The sequence below is a fragment of the Colius striatus genome, chromosome 2, assembly GCF_028858725.1.
Source record: "Colius striatus isolate bColStr4 chromosome 2, bColStr4.1.hap1, whole genome shotgun sequence".
NCBI classification, from domain to species: domain Eukaryota; kingdom Metazoa; phylum Chordata; class Aves; order Coliiformes; family Coliidae; genus Colius; species Colius striatus.
In genome coordinates this window covers 53,994,412-54,011,685 of record NC_084760.1, presented here as the reverse complement: position 1 = coordinate 54,011,685, position 17,274 = coordinate 53,994,412, and the positions used below count along the sequence as shown (strand labels likewise).

The window sequence follows — 17,274 nt, the reverse complement described above, 5'->3', positions numbered from 1 at the left end:
AAGAGAGCAGTCAAATCCATGCTAAAGGACGCACTAAATTCAGCTGTGAATTCCTTCTGGCGGGGGACCTTTGTTCCACTCATCAGATCACGGGCCCTTAACTTCAGTCCCTAGAGGCAGCGTGCTGCGACAGATGGGACTGACCAGCTGAAGTGAAAGCATCTCTCTCACCCGGCCGGGTCACCCCCTAGTCTGTAACCATTATGTGGTTTCTTCTCTCAAAACCTTAAGTAATTGTGCAGTCAAGTGCTTATCTAATTTACTTACCTACTTTAAGAGGCTACTTGCCCCTACCACATACTAGTGTGAGATAAAGGTGCTTAGGGCATTCATTGCACACCAGAACATACCCGGGGCCTACCAGCCCTCATCCACGTTATTCCCTCACGCACCGGGCTACAGCATCCCCAGTGCGCGGCCCGTGCCGAGGGACTCGGCGTCAGCTCCGCCAAGCACTCACTGCATTCTCAGGGCTCTCCGTGAGGAAAAGGTGTAGGCAGCTTGCGTACATATCCTAAGCGCTTGCCACAGGGGAGCGACCCTGACCGTGCCTGTCTCCCGCGCTGACCCCATCCCCACGAGATGAGTCGCGAACGGCCGGCTAACGGCTCCCGGGGCCGCCGCCAACGGCCCCTGAGGCGCGAGGAGAAGGCAGCGCCCGCCCCCGCAGCGACAAGGGGAAAGCAGCGAGGAGCCGAGGCCCCTGTGGCGGCGCGCTCACGCGCACTCGCTGGATGGGTGGCGCGCGCGCGGCCCCGGCTGCTCCGAAGGCGGGGAGGCTGCGGGCGGGCGCGTGAGCGAGCAGGCGGGGCTGGCGAGTGACGCGGGGGTTGCGCGGCGTAAACAGCCCGGCGGCAGCCCGGCAACCGGGTACGGCCGCGGGCTGCCTGGTACTGGTTAGAACGGACGGGAGAGGTACGGGATAGGAGAGGCTGTGGCCCCTTCTCGCAGGGGCCCCAGATTGACGCTGCAGCCCGGCGCGACTGGTAGGGACGGCGGCAGTAGGAAGCACCCGAGGCTGGTCCCGAGGCGGGAGGAGCCGCCTCGGGCAGCGCTTCGTGGCCGAGGCGCTCTCGGCGGGGCTCCCCGGTAGGGCCCGTGCCGGCGGAGCCCAAGCGGCGGCCCGGCAGTGAAGATGGCGACCCCGGGGATGGGTTGGCAGCAGCCGCAGCACAGCTACGGCGGTGGCTCCGCGTCTGGCTCGGGAAAACTCGGCTCTGGTTCGGCCCAGCTAGGGCCGGGCGCCGAGCACAGCCCGGACCTGCATTTCAAAATGAGCAAGAAGATTGCCCAGCTCACGAAGGTGAGGGAGCATCCCCCCTGCCAGGCAGCGGGAGGCGCGCCGGGTCCTCTGCTGTCTTTATCTCTTCCTCTCTTTTTTTGTTGTTTCCCTTCGCCTCGTGCCATCACCTAGACAGAGCTGTGGCTGAAAGGGACTGGCTCTGAGGTTTGGTGTTAAATCCGAGGGGGAATGTGGCCGGGTTTATATTCGGGAGGTCGGGCCTGGAGCGACTGCCTTGCCCCGGGAGCAGCCTCGGTCCCTGCGGGACCAGAGTACGCCGCGCCAGGGTCCGGTGGTGGAAGCTCCGGCATGCCACTAACGTGGAGACCGGGGACGGCGGGTGCTGACCGTTCGCGGGAACTGCCGCAGTACCGGTTCCCAGTTAGCGGTGTCCAAATTCTGCCTCGGACAGACAGGTATCTGGAGGTGTAAGAGGTGATCCGCGATTGTCAGGCTGATATTGGCTGTTTCTTCCATGAAAACTGTAGCTTCTATTCTTGCTCTTTTTCAAGCCATTCTACAAATGTTTTTTAATAGAGAAATTAAAATGCCACTTGTTTTCCTTTTGCTGTTCTTTAAGGTGTCTGGTAATACCTTAAATGCCTGAGATGGGGAGAGTGCAGTGTGAGACTCTCTCTGGTCTTGTAGTACTGATGGAACCGTTTTCATTATATCATCCCCAGCATCGAAAATACGTGGTATCCCTGTTAAAGACTGGAGTCAAACTACAAGGTGTTATTAAAAGCATATTGTTAAAGCTGCTAGGACCCATGTTTCAGATGTGGTTGTATCATAATTTACTTAGAATAACTTAGAACAAAAACTGCTTTGGTTCTTTAATATCTCTTATGTGATGCTCAAGCCATCGGTGAACAGCATTGTTTAGGAAATGAAAGGCAGGTTATTTCTGTCAAGAATTACATAGCTAGACCCTTTAAAGGTAATTTAAAAGCACTGTGGGAAATGCTAGTATTCGTCAAGTGTATGCCAAAATGGATGAAGGTGACATTTCGTTGGAACTAAGAATGAAGACTGCTGCCAGTCTTACAGTGGAGGCAGTTCATATTTACACACAGTTCTTGCACTGTCAACCAGTTATAGTATTTACTGTGGCATGCCATGCACCTAAATGTATCAGAAAACTGATGACTGAGGGGTATTTTGTCTCATCTTTGAATTCAGGGTCCAATTTCTTTATATTTTAACTTCTGTGGAACTGAAGTTCAATTTTAATAAGGAGAAAAGTAGAATTAAAATGAGCCAAAGAATTTCTTTGGTTTTATTCCATAGGTATACAAGTGAACAGTTAAAATAGTAAAGATATTGCTACAGGCTTGTGCTTCCTGAACAGTGGAAGAAGCACCTGGGGACCATAAATGTATATTTGACTTGCCTTAAGGCCTGACATATATGCAACTAATGCTTTAAAATAATAGCTTTTATTTGTGCATTTGTCCCTTGGTGTGTTTCCTTTCCTTTTTCTAGGTATTTACTCAGCAGTTTATAGTTGATTTTGGAAATGGTACCCTGCTTCTTTTGTAAAGTCATTTGTGTGCACACAGGGAGTTTCCACATTGTTGGGCATGTGCCCTGTGCTCTGTGAGTTATTGTGTGTCAGATGTCTTGAGTTGGATACAAGGTAAATATGAGTTTAAATGTGTAGTGCTGGAATATTTTGAACTTCTGTATTGGAAAACATGAAGATAGTGAAAGTAGATACTGGGGGGTTTTAATAACTTTTTTTTGTGATCCATAGTAGAGTACTTCTAGAGTTCTAGGAATGGCATATATGTCTTGCCAAAGACTTCAGAGTAGTGCGTATAAAAGCTATAAACTGTCTTCTGCTTGTGTATTTCAAAGAACTTTAAATTGTGTGTTTGTATAACAAGTTTACATGTGAATTGGATTTGTGTAGGACTGGAATCTTGTATTTGTTTGCCAGTGACTTGTGGATTCCTGTAACATTTTGGTTTGTGTGTTTATGTTTGCGAGTTTTCTCCATAAAACTTTAAAACCAAAGTGAGCTGACCTTTGTACTGACTGAAGGCCTGAAGAACAGCATTTTTAGGTATAAAACACGATATATAGTAAAAATACTTCTCTTGTACCTACTGCAATAATACAATTAAGAATTTAAAGGTAAAATAGAAAGTATTCTAGAGCATTGGTTTAATTAGAGATGCAAATTTGTAGTTAATGGGCTCAGATCTTACATTTCTGTTTGCTACTTGACCTTTTGGAAAGGGGGGCTTAAAAGAAGCATAGAAGCTTCTGGATAAAGTATAATCTTCTAATGTGCTCTAGAATCTGAAGCCTGATTTGTCAGATGGCTGCAAAAATTAAATCTTGAGAAAGGACTTGAGATACAGGGGGGAAAAGTACAAACACAATAACTCCTGTAAGCAAGAGTTAACTGTCAGAAAAGTTAACTTCACTTTGCCAAAGATTTCTGTAAGTATATTGATGTTGAAAATATACTGGGATATTTCTATGAAGGCCTTTGGGCCAAATGCTGCTGTTCTAGCCTTGTCAAATGCTTGGCTAACTTAGGTTATAGAACTACTCTTCAGTAATCTAGGAAATTCTTATTGAGGATACCACTTCTTCATTGTGTTTCTTTCTCAAAGTGTTTAATGTCTATATAGGCACTTCTCACATACCTTCCAACTGCTTTCCTCTTTTATTTGTTTTTGTCTCACAACTCATCTCTGAGATCTCTTAAGATTGCCTTGAAGATACATTAAGTCTCAGTGAATTTAGAGCTGAAGTCAGGCACTTCACCAAGCAAAACAAATCCTTCAATATAATGCAGTAAAAGGAAATCTAAATATGCATGGGGCATTGCCAAAGGGATACACATAGTTAAGTTATCCAGACAGCCTCTGTCTTCTGACAAAAAATGTGACTTGATAGTTTATTTTTGCCTATTGTTTTGTGAGCTGTGAATAGTAGCCAAAGAAAATACTTTCCCCACAGAATATGAACGTCACTCATGTAAAGAATCTGATATTTTAGTCAAAACAATACAAGGACACAAAGAAAAAGGTGACATTTGTTTAATAACTAGATATGCCACACTGAATTACTGATAAAAATAAGATCCAAATCCATTTCCCTACAAACGCACACACATACTCAAACACACACACACTTCTGAAGTGCTTAAGTATATCTTCACTTCTGGGCAGGGGCTGGGGAACACTTTGTCAATTTAACTTTAATATACTTCATTCACAGGGGAAGGTAAAACAAGCAGTTACAAATGTAGCTTCAGAAAATAAAATTATACTCCATGTCATGTTTAAAGATTGTGATAAATTGTAACTGAAGCAATTTTATGTCTTTATCTTCAGTATAAGCTCCTTATTTTTAGGCATTTTGAAAGATCTGTGTACCAGTTTGGGGATAAAGTAGCATCTGACACAAAGGCTAAAGCCGGCAAGAAATAAACTGCAATTATGAGATTGCATATTTATGTTTGTACTACTGCATGCTGGAGTGCTAATGCAGTGTTGAATTATGCTTGCTGCAGATGAAGACATGCATATATATATTTAATTAGTTTGCATAAGACAACTGGAATAGAAAGCAAAAAGCAAGGTTCTGCTATGTTTACATCAGTAGGAGAAAATGGAATTCGTTTTTGCAACTGGAAGAAGAATACAGGTTCAAGTGGCTTTGTTTTGGGGTTTTATTTTGCTTTTTGTGCTATAGTTTGCAGCTTGAACATTTGTGATTGAGACATTCATATCCTAAATGTGTCTGCAAAGTCTATTGTGCAAGCTTTGACATCAACATAAATCTTCAAGTTTTATGGAATAACTGTGTGATCCATACTGGGATTAAGCAGTGAGAATCTTCAGTATTGATTTGGTTGCATGGTATTAGTTGCAGAATTTTTACATTAACTAGAAGAAGAGTCTGTAAGTGCCATGCAGATGATATGTACCCTACAGTGATTGCTTCTACCTAATTAATAAAAATAATGCAGCATTCTGCTCTTTTCCCTTGGTACATACTTAGTGCTAAATAGTTCAGTTCTAGAAAGATTCCAAAAAGCTCAACTAGTTCAAAGGCTAAGACAACAAAGTTATTGGAGGTGCACCATACTCCGGGAAAAAAGAAGCTAGAATCAGGGATTCCTGAGACCAGAGTTCTAGTCTCATCTCTGCTATTGGCTTGTTGTGTAATTTTGGGAAACGTCACTTTTTTTAGCAGTTAAATTTCCCCTTTATTTTCCGTCCTGTCTTCCTGTGTTAGAGAAGTGCTTAGGGAATAGAGGTTAATGTAGTAATTAGCCCAGTGCGTCACTTGGGTATGTGGATAGTAAATTTATTTCAAAGAATAAAGAGCAAACTGATACTCTTTAATTCAGATGCTTATGGTTCTTATTGCATGGACTTTTTTTCTGGGATGGTTAAAGGTCTCTCTCAGCCATTACAGAATACAGTGCAATAGAAGTAAGAGCTACAGGGTTTAACCTCTATTAATAATTCTTAAGAAAATGTTTAAAGTGAAACTTTGTCAGTTGGTATTTGGAAGTATTGTGCCTCAGGAAACAAAACAACTAAACCTCTTGCAGATAGCTCATTGTGCATAGGATTATAAGAAAACTTAAAAGAAGAGCCCTTAAAAATAGGGAAGAAATGTAGAACTGTTTTGATGTTAGTTGTCATTATGTGGTTGGTGCCATTAACAGTTTTGTAGAAACTTGGGTTTTAGTTTAAGCAACCTTATGTCATCTCTCCAGTGTGTGTTAACATTGGCAGTAGGCCAGTATTTGCCAACAGTGCTGGAATTGCATGAAAAGAACTGAAATTGAGGCGGGTGTGATTTGACTACATATTCAGTTGTCAGAATCTTTGTGTATACTTCTGACTAGTAATGTGGGAATAAAAGTTGTGTTTTGTTATTAGATGAAAATAATTTTCAAGGACTGAAAGATATGAAAATGTAACCTTAGATATTAATTTCTTTTACATTTCTTTGGAGATATTTTATTTTATTTATTGTTTTGTGCTAATAATTTCAAAGGGAGCTAAAGGAGCTCCTCTAAGAAGGGAGAGACGGAAGATAGGAACTGAGAAATTGTGAGGCACAGTCTGAAGCAAGTTTCTTAAGATCCTTCCTTTTTAATCTTATTTTAATCATTATAATCTCCCATCTTCCCCTTCTGGCTCTGTCCATGTTATGTTGTGACTGTCAATATTCTGCAGTAATTGTGGTCTTAGCAAGGGGTATTCACAGAACAGAAGTTTTCTGTACCTGTGATGATATAAAGAGAAAGATGGGATTGGGTAAAAATGCAATGTCTTTTATACCATCTGGTATAGTTCAGAAAAAGTGAGAGCCTGAAACTTCTACTTAATCTTTTTCAGATCTTAAATCAACACTTATTGTCTTTGTCTGAATACTTGCTAGTTAAAGCATTTAGAAGTCTCAGCTGCTTTAAAGCATTTCTAATTTAGACCTGAAGAGATCTGTCTTACCTTCCGTGTTTTGTAGGACAAAAATGATGGAGTTTGATGCTTTAGTGGTTATACTCTTTGAAAGGTCAGGGATCTTAAAAAAAAAAATCATTAAAAAAATCTTGATATGAAGTCTGGGAACTCTTATTTAATTCTATTTTTTCCCAATTGAAACTAGTTGAAAAAAAATATTCTGATACTTTGAAAACCTCAGCACTGTATATCCCTTGAATGGTTCTTGCAGTCAGTGGCTCTTTCAGTCATTGCCATTGCACGGATATGACGTGAGACTACAGGGGTGCTATAAGGACCTGATATGGTTGTATTTTACAGCTCAGTGATGTGGTATGTGTGAATTAGGTCAATGAATTTGCAGTCTTTTGTCACAAGACATCAAGAAGAAAGAGAAGTGGGACAAGAATGGAATATTTTTAATATATAAAAAATTACTCAAATGAAATTCCATTCCACTCACATAGCCTTAATGATTGCCAGCTAACTTGAAGTTCTTGAGACCATTGAGACCTTTCCTCGTATGCTGAAAAACATCCAGTATCTCATTCTGTAAGCTCAGGTTTTGACTTTATTAAAAATAGGAATGTTGTTGGTGATAATACTTGTGATGGTTTAGCCCTGACTGGGTGCTAGATGCCCTCTAAGTCATTTTATCACTCCCCCTCTTAAACTGGACAGAGGAGAGAGAAATATAACCAGAGGTTTGTGAGTCAAGATAAGGACATGGACATCACTCAGGAGGTTCTTCTCCCCCTCTACTCTGCCCTGGTGAGGCCTCATCTGGAGTCCTGTGTCCAGTTCTGGGCTCCTCAGCTCAAGAGGGACAGAGAACTTCTGGAGAGAGTCCAGTGCAGGGCCACAAAGATGATCAGGGGACTAGGACATCTTTCACACAAGGAAAGGCTGCAGGAACTGGGGCTGTTTAGTCTGGAGAGGAGGAGATTGAGGGGAGATCTTATTAACATTTATAAATATCTAAATGGTGGGTGTCAGGAGGTTGGGGCATCCCTTTTTTCTATTGTATTTAGTGACAGGACAAGGGGTAATGCACTGAAGCTGGAACACAAAAAGTTCCACTTAAATACAAGAAAAAACTATTTTACTGTGAGGGTGATGGAGCAGTGGCACAGGCTGCCCAGAGGGGTTGTGGAATCTCCTTCCTTGGAGGTTTTCAAGACCCACCTGGACGTGTTCCTGTGTGGCCTGATCTAGTTCTGCAGGGGGGTTGGTCCCTTCCACCCCCTACCATTCTATGATTCTGTGATCACTCAGCAATTAATGTCGTGGGCAAAACAGACTCAACTTGGGGAGAAAATGTTGGATTTATTAATGAACAGTGAAAACAGAGCAGGGAAGTGAGAAATAAACCCAAATCATAAAAGACCTCCCCCATCCCTCCTCCTTCCTGAGACTCTCCTTCCTTCCCCCCACCAGCAGGGCAGGGGACGGGGGATGAGGGTTATGGTCAGTCAGTTCATTACAGATGGAGTTTGCTGCTACTCAGGGAGAGACCTCACACTTCCCACTGCTACAATGTGAGGTCCCTCACACAGAAGATAGTCCCCCATGAACTTTTCCAACACGAGTCCTTCCCATGGCTAGAGTTCCTCACAAACTTTTCCGTCATGGGGCTTCCCTTGAGGGCAGGTCTTCACATGCTGCCCCAACCTGGGTTATGCACCAGGAGAACAGTCCTTCAGGAACAGACTGCTGCAGTGTGGGTCCATTACAGCATCACAAGTCCTGACAGCAAACCTGCTCTGGTGTGGGCTCCTCTCTCCCAATGAGTTCCCAGGTCCTGCCCGGCATTTGCTCCAGTGTGGGCTTCCCATGGAGTTACAACCTCCTTCAGGCATCCACCCACTCCAGCTTGGGGTCCATTCTCGGCTATGAGTGGATCCCTGCTCCCTGGTGGCCTCCATGGGCTGCAGGGGCACAACTGCTTCACCGTGGTCTTCACCGTGGTCACGGGCAAATCTTTCTTCCAGGGCCTAAGCACCCTCCTCCCCATCCTTTGTCATTGATGTTGATGTCTGTATAGATGTTTTCACTTTCTCACTCGCTGTTGCTGCTACAGTTTAGCAACTTCTGTACATTATTCACAGAGACATTACCTCAGTCAGTGATTGGCCAGGCTTTAGTCATCTGCGGGTTCATTGCAGAATTAACTGGCATTAGCCCTGTCAGCTACAGGGGGAGCTTCTGGCAGCCTTTTGTGTAAAGAAGCCACCCCTGTAGCCTCTCACTACCAAAACCTGGCTCGGGTAAAACCACTATACTACTGTTTGTTTCCCCATCCCACTCTCCATGTGTCCACTGAAAACTTTACTGTCATGTTAACTCTAGGGGTGAGGGAAGGCTTTACCTGAAATATTCACTACCTTTTTCTTACTGATTGTATGCTTACTGCTAAATACATCTGGGAAATCTCAAACTACTGTGAGTTCTGATGTATATGTCTTTCAGCTGCTACAAGTTTGGCAGTAGTAAGCCAGGTTTCTGTTTATTTTTCTAACAACTGATGTCATACCAGTAACCAAAGGCATTACATTCCAAAAATAACCAGAAAAAACAAAACCAGTCTAAACTGTTCTCCATCTTGTCCTACTTAATGCATATTACCTGATTCTGTTTATTCAGTCAGGCTTTTTTAACTGACTCTAGAAGGCTAGGAGGAAGAGGAACTTTCTGCCCCGGCTGTCACTTGGATAGGCTCAAAATGACAGCCTTTAAAAATAGCTACCATTAAAAAGTTGATGAAGTCCTGCTTGTTCAAGATGCTCCTGTTAAATGAAAGACAACCTTTTAGCTAAAAAAGTCTGGGATGATTAGAGGAAATACTTGGCTTTCTGTTTTTATTTTTGCGAGTAAAATACTCTTTCCAGACAGTTTCCTAAAATAGTATTTCAATAAATGTAAATTATAATATGTTCAGAAAGCAGGTGTGCTGTAATCCCAGGGTTTTTAAATGAATAATGTTTTTGCTCACATGACTGAAAGTTAAAACTTTTAATAAAGAGTATCTGACGCTGCCTTCTCAGATCTAATATTTTGCAGTATGGATGCTCATATGTTTGGATAGGTTGTACTAAAATGTATATCAGTAATCTCCTGTGACTGTCTTTGTCCTATTAAAATTTGACACATGGAAATAGTGGTAAATTATTTCTGTAAGTAGAGAAAAGAACTTGAATTTTCTTTTTGTTAATAAATTTACTTTGTGTAATTATAATGTTTCACACTTCAAAAAATGCAACTAATTTTACTTTGTAGTAATAAGTAATCAAGGATATGTTTACAGGCTACAATTTTTTTTCTGAATCATCTCGAAAATCTATGTATGTCTGTTTTTCCAACCAGTAACCTGCATTGCCAAACACTTTTTGTGTTGTGTCACTGAGTAGTAACATTTCAAATGAAGTTTTTGATCCATTAGTTTGATTGGATTGTTCACTAGCTTTACATATTATACCATAACATTATAGTGTTAACTTGTATTTTCATGGAATTCCTCTATCATTACTTTTTTTTTCCTTTAAAAATCTTATGGCAGTTTATGCTGAGAGAGTTTGCAAAAATATGTCCTAAAACAGAGCCTGGACTTTGTCATGAAGATCAGTTTGTATTCTTTGAGCTGTTCTGGGAACATTCTGTGTTCATTCTCTCTGCTCCTATGATTTTGTCCTGCCTTTATTTCTGTGCTCTGCTTCACACTTTGTCATGTGTTCCTTTTCAATCTGCAGTGGAGACCGTTCTCTTGTCTTAGAAGCCTAAAAAGCCCCCAGTAGCTTGTTGGAGAATTGAAAGTAGCTTCAAGTTTCCCTACAAGAACTGATGTTACCAAATATATATATATATATATGGAGTGTGAGACTGTTCGTGCTTTTCTCGGAAGCCGGGTTTTAGGCTTTGCCTGTCTCTTGCGATCGAGCTGTGTTTGCGCTTTTCTCTTGCTGCGTTTCGTGCCGTTGCAGGGGCCGCGGCTGCCGGCGAGCGCCTGCCGCTCTCCATGGTGCTGAGAAGAGAGCTCCCATGTCAAAATCTAATAAGTTTTACTTCCTGATATGCAAGCCAGAACATTTCCCTACTAGCAGGATCTCTTTAGAGGCCTCACTTATATAACTACAATTGCCCAATCCTTTTATGTACTCAGTGAGATGACCTATAACATATATTACAATAAATGCTATGAAGTTGTAGTGCTATTTTGTAGTGGCTTCCTGAAAGCCTGACAAAAGACAAATAAGTGAAAATAAGAAAACAAGCACTAGCATTTTTTGGGGAGTTCTGTCAGTTAGAAATTAGAGAACTATTTGACACCAATTAAACGACCAGCATCATTTATTCAAATTGTCAAGACCCTAAAAGAGGGGCTTAACTTTGACTTCCTAAGTGTGACTTAGGAAATATACTAAAATTCGATGGTTTCCTTCATCATTTATATGTGATTTAATTCTGTTCTGAAATAATTGCGTTTTTAACTTTTTAAAAGATGGAAATGCAGTTTTCTTGTCATAAAATTAAAGGTATGTATTATATTTCTGGATATTGCCCAAAGTATTTTAGATTCAAAAGCCCTTGTAATTCTCAAGAGGAAATTGCATCTTGAAGTAATAGATACTTAAACATTTATTTTGATGATTAATCAGAACTAGTGATGCAGATCTGTAAGATGACTACCTTTTTTTACCATTTCTCCACTTAGGTGTTGATATGTTTTGGGAAGTTTTGAATTTAATATCACTCTGCTGAGAGAAAATTCACTTGTTTGTATATGCATACAGTTAAGATCTTTGCTATTGCCTCTGTTTGATTTGCCAAGGGCAAACTACTCTTAGCTCCTCATTGCAAGGTCAATTGCTTAGCTCTGAGAAACTTCCAGTGCATTGTTTCATAGAGTCTGAATACCCACAAACAGATACAACACAAACATACTACCTTAAATTCCGCTGGAGATCTCTATACCTGAAAGGCCCAAATCAAATATGCAGATAGTCAAGAAATAAATCTTTAAGGAGATGAAGTTCAGAGACTAAAAGACAACTTGGAGTGGCTCTTTGGCCTTTCCTGTTTTCCTTGCAGCAATTTAAGGCATAATCATATAGCAGATGTGTCAAATATATTCTAGATAGATGATTAGAGAGTATGGGATTCTTTCTCACCAGTGGCCAGATTGTAGAGTTTGTACATCATCTGTACAATTTCCTCTTGAGAATTACACTATTTTTCTTTTCCTCTTTCCTCCTTCAGTATGCTCCTCAAGATTTAACTCTGTTAGGAAACTGCCTGTTGCTAACTGCACTGCAGATTGTAATGCTTATTTCTGACAGAACTTGACTGATACAGATTAACGTCCCTGAAAAGGGGGTTTTGATTCTGTGTTGGTAGTGCCACATGTCTCCCACCACAAAGGCATTCAGTTGTAGCTGCAAATGTATACAAAACTAGACTGTAACTAGGGGTAATAGTTGATTCATGTTATATGCAGTATGAATACCAAAGCTAGTTTTTTTCATTAGAGGGCTGTGAAAGACTCTTTTTGCAAATGTCTTTTACCAGAGTGGAATTTTCAGTCATATGAAGGAAAAGATGGTTATCGATGGGAGTCAACATGGTTTCACGAAGGGGAAATCCTGTTTGACCAACGTAACAGCCTTCTATGATGATATAACTGGCTGGCTAGATGAGGGAACAGCAGTGGATGTCATCTACCTTGACTTTAGTAAGGCTTTTGACACTGTCTCCTGTAACATCCTCATCTCAGCTCAGGTTGGAGTTGGAGACCTGTGGCCAGTGGGGTTCCACTGGGGTCAGTCTGGGGCCAGTCTTGTTCAATGTCTTCATCAAAGACCTGGATGAGGGGACAGAGTGTACCCTCAGCAGGTTGGCTGATGACACCAAACTGGGAGGCCTGGCTGATTCACCAGAAGGCTGTGCTGCCATTCAGCGGGATCTCGACCAGCTTGAGAGTTGGGCAGAGAGAAACCTCCTGAGGTTCAACAAGGACAAGTGCAGAGTCCTGCATCTGGGGAGGAACAACTCCATGCACCAGGACACGCTGAGGACTGACTTGCTGGAAAGCAGCTTTACAGAGAAAGACCTGGTTGATAACAAATTAAACATGAGCCAGCAACGTGCCCTCGTGGCCAAGAAGGCCAATGGCATTCTGGGATGCATCAAGAAGAGTGTGGCCAGCAGGTCAAGGGAGGTTCTTATCCCTCTCTACTCTGCCCTGGTGAGGCCTCATCTGGAGTCCTGTGTCCAGTTCTGGGCTCCCCAGCTCAAGAGGAACATGGAATTTCTGGAGAGAGTCCAGCGCAGGGCCACCAAGATGATCAGGGGACTGGAGCATTTTTCTTATGAGGAAAGGCTGTGGGAACTGGGGCTGTTTAGCCTGGAGGAGACTGCAGGGGGATCTCATTAATATTTACAAATATCTAAATGGTGGATGTCAGGAGATTGGGGCATCCCTTTTTTTTCCTATTGTATGTAGTGACAGGACTAGGGGTAATAGAAAGAAGCTGGAACACAAAAAGTTCCATTTGAACACAAAAAGTTCCATTTAAGCAGAAGGAGAACCTATTGTACTTTGAGGATGAGGGAGCCCTGGCACAGGCTGCCCAGGGAGGTTGTGGAGTCTTCTTCTCAGGAGGTTTTTAAAATCCATCTGCACACGCTCCTGTGGGACCAGATCTAGGTGGACCTACATCTGCAGGGGGCTTGGACTAGATGATCTCTAAAGATTCCTTCCAACTCTAACATTCTATGATTTGATGATCATTTCTTATCAACTTCTAAGTGTTCTTTTCTGTGAAAATAAGGACACTTGAAGTAATTTTATTAATTTGACATTCAAATCATGGATTTATTGCATGGCAACTTAAAGTATAATGCATAGTTGGTCTTTATACACTTGTTTTTGCTTTTATAAAAGGTAGGTTACCTGCTTTCTGATAATTCCAGTAGGCTGTATCAGATTTTGAAACAGGTTAATTCCCTGGTGGTTATGCTTTCATCTCAGTTTATAGCTTCCTTATGCTTGTTTTTTAAAGAAAATTATGTTGCTTTCAAACAAAAGTCATGTAGTACCCTTGGCTGCATAGCTTATTTTTAATTAATTTTTGTCATGCATCTGACACAGGGTAGAAGCTGAAGCTACACTTCATGCTGATTTCACTTCTCAACATGTATAGGACAGAGAGGGTATGAATTAGAGAGTTCATCATTAACAACTCATTTCATATCTTGTCTCTGAAGTGTTATGTTGCCAGACATGCATCTTCTGTGTAACGTAGCTTAAGAGCCTAGCAGGGTAGCTTGTATAACTTTCCTTGCAGATGTTCACAAAGCACTGAGAACTTTAGGTTCTTGGTATTTAGTTGTTTGGGTTTTTTATGTGGCTTAAAAATCTCAGATGATCAGATTCCTTTAGCTTATGTCAATTCCTGGTGTTCTTGTTTGTTTGTTTGTTTTGGGGTTTTTTTTTTTGGTTTTGTTTGTACTGGAGTAGAAAGTCTAATTCCTGGTAAGTGCGAGGAGATTTGTGGTTACTTAATCCGTTTCTGGCTTTTTTTGAATGTTTATGTTTGGGTTGGGGGTGGAGTTCCTTTTATTATGATACACTAGTATCATCAGTGTTCTCTTTTAATGGCATTATAATGAATTCACTGGAAACTCTGCATTTACTTATAGTGCATTTTGTCCTAAATCTGTGATTGAAGACTGCCTAGATTAAAGAATGTATATTAATAACAATGAAAACCCTATTGCAAACTAACAAGTGCAAGCATTTTTTTAACTTATCTGTGGAAGGAGATATTTTGGAAATATACATAGCTCTGTTAGTATGTGTTTGTCTTGGTTTGGTTTTTTTTTATGTTATAAACTTACACTTTGGAATAAATGTTTGGGAAGCTATATTGTACACGGTCTTTCTAACCCTTAAACTATAGGTAGAAAACCATGGAAGTTCTCTTTATGGATTCAAATTAGGGAGAGGATCTGCTACAAGCAGAACGAAAGGTTAGGTATCAATCTGTCCTCTTTATTAGAACCTTTCATGGCTATGTTCTGGGAGGAGAAGCACATTAATTAGTGGAGACACTTGTGCTTATTGTTTAAGAGTGGTATTATTAAAAAAAAAAAGCCAAACAAGCCAAAACATAAATGCTATTTGCTGGATAAATTTGAATTTGAACTTTAAAACAATATTTGAAAACTTCAGCAAATTTGTTGTTCAGTGCTACATGTTTTAGTCTGCGAAACAGATTGTTACATACTGTCTCTTAATAAGTTAAGACACCATTTATTATTCTATGGAATTAAAACTGGTGTATTTGAAGCTGTCTTGTAGGTAAAATAGTTTTTAAATGTGCCACAGAATAATTTCTTAGTATTCTATGAGTGGATTCTTTATATATGTCTCTGTGTATGTCTTGTATATCTTTCTTAAATTTTTCTCTTAGCTAATTGTGTATTTGGCAATATGCCACCAATTTAGCTTATTTTTTGTTGTTTCCCTTTTCATGTGAAAATGGAGATTTTTACAATAGTAGTTGGAACAAGGCACATTTGTTTGAGGGACTGAATATATATAAACTGACATGTGCATGATACAGACATGCACCTATCTCAGGGCCAGAGGCCTTGAAGTAATTTTTTAAAGTGAAGTTGCATGCAAGTGCCCAGTAATTTTTTTCTTGCAAGTCTACCTATATTTGGTTTATATGTGTTCCTTGATTTAAGATTGCCACTATTTTTCTCAACTGCTGAGTTTTAAAAACAATTTTTTTAATATATGTTTAAGAAAGTAGGTTTCTTGATTTCTTTTTTTTTCTAATCATTTTTATCTTATTAGCTGTCACACACAAAACTTGAGGCCTTGATGCTTATTTGATCCATCAGGTATGAGGAGGTTTTGTTTGAGCTGAAAAATTCTGAACAGTCTTACCGATAGACTTTTGTATGATAAATTTCTGGAAAAGTAGGAGTTAACAGCTGCCCTTTAGTATGGAATAAAGGAAGTATTGTAAAACAGGCAAATTAGCAAATCATTACAATACATAAGTACTCTTAAAACAAGCTGCTTGTATTCTAGCTGCCAAATAGAAGCAATAGTAGAAGTCTTTATTGCACTTGCATGGGGTAGCTTTTTAATAATCACAGAATCTTAAGGGTTGGAAGTGACCTCAAAAAATCATCTAGTCCAATAACTAGTGTAGCAGTCCAGAAGATTATATCACTGAAGTTTAGATCCAAGTAGATTAGATAATCATGATAAGAAAGTACAGGTGATGGACTGGTAACTGAGTGCTCAGGTGGAGAAGCCACAGTATTTCACTTACTGTATTTAATAGGATGAATGGAAAAAGGTGCTTTAGGGAAAAGCAATATAATTGTAGACTTTTACCAGGACATCAATGTGCTTGTAGGTCTCTCATGGAGATACTACAATTTTCTTAATTGAGTATGTGTAGTCTTTTTTTCTTGTCTGTGCCCTCTCTTCCCTTTCCCTCTTGCTTTTAAGGAGATGTAAATTTAGTTGCATCTTCACTTCTGTTTGTCATATACCTGTATGTCTCCTCCAGGTGTAAGCTAGTCAAGGTAGACTGAAAACTTGTTGAACTGCTGGGCTTAAAAGTATTGTGGTCAGCAGCATGATGCCCAATCACTAATGTTGTAATGGACTTGCATTTCTTGTTTTGGTAGCAGAGGGCCTACCGGAGCGGCTTCTGTGAAAACCTGCTAGAAACTTCCCGTGTCTGATAAGGCCAGTACCAGCCATCTCTAAGATGGACCTGCTGCTGGCCAAGCCAATTAGTGATGGAGATAACGCCTCTGTGATTAATATACTGGAGAAGCAGAAGAAATTACTACACAAATGCTGAAAAAACAAGCATCAGAAGAAGAGAGTGAGAATGTAAGAACATCTCTACAGACACGAAGATCAGTGAAAAAGGAGGAGAAGATGCTCCAGACATTGGGAGAGAAATTCCCCAATGACCTGTGAGGCAGGCTGTCCCCCTGCAGCCCATGGAAGTCCACAGTGGAGCAGAGATCCACTTGCAGCTTGTGGAGGATCCCACACTAGAGTGAGTGGATGCCTGAAGGAGGCTGTGACCCCATGTGAAGCCTGTGCTGGAGCAAGTTCCTGTAAATCTGTAAACAGAGAGGAGCCTTATGCTGAACCAGATTTGCTGGCAGGAATTGTGACCCTGTGGGGGGCCCACACTGGAGCAGTTTGTTCCTGAAGGACTATTTCCCTCATGAATGAGACTCCCCATGTTGGAGCAGTTGTTGGTTCTATGAGTCTAAGTTTGTGGAGGACTGTCTCCTGTGGGAGAAACCATGCATTGTACCAAGGGAAGTGTGAGGAGTCTTCTTCTGAGAGAAAGGAGACTATCTGTGATGAGCTGACTGTAATCTCCATTCCCCATCCACCTGCACTGCCAGGGTGAGGGGAGGATGAAACCTGAGAGGAGGAAGGGGTGGGGAGAGATGTGTTAAGAT

At 41.2% G+C, this 17,274-nt stretch overlaps 1 protein-coding gene across 1 annotated transcript in view; it reads left to right on the top strand.

The window, feature by feature from the left end:
- The first annotated feature begins 918 nt into the window (after positions 1-918).
- Positions 919-17,274, top strand: part of FAM184A (family with sequence similarity 184 member A) — a 74,737-nt gene continuing 58,381 nt past the window's right edge. Inside the window, exon 1 of the mRNA XM_061990018.1 lies at positions 919-1,303. Coding sequence (XP_061846002.1) covers positions 1,136-1,303 — 168 coding nt within the window. The 5' untranslated portion in view covers positions 919-1,135. The remainder of the gene's footprint in view (positions 1,304-17,274) is intronic.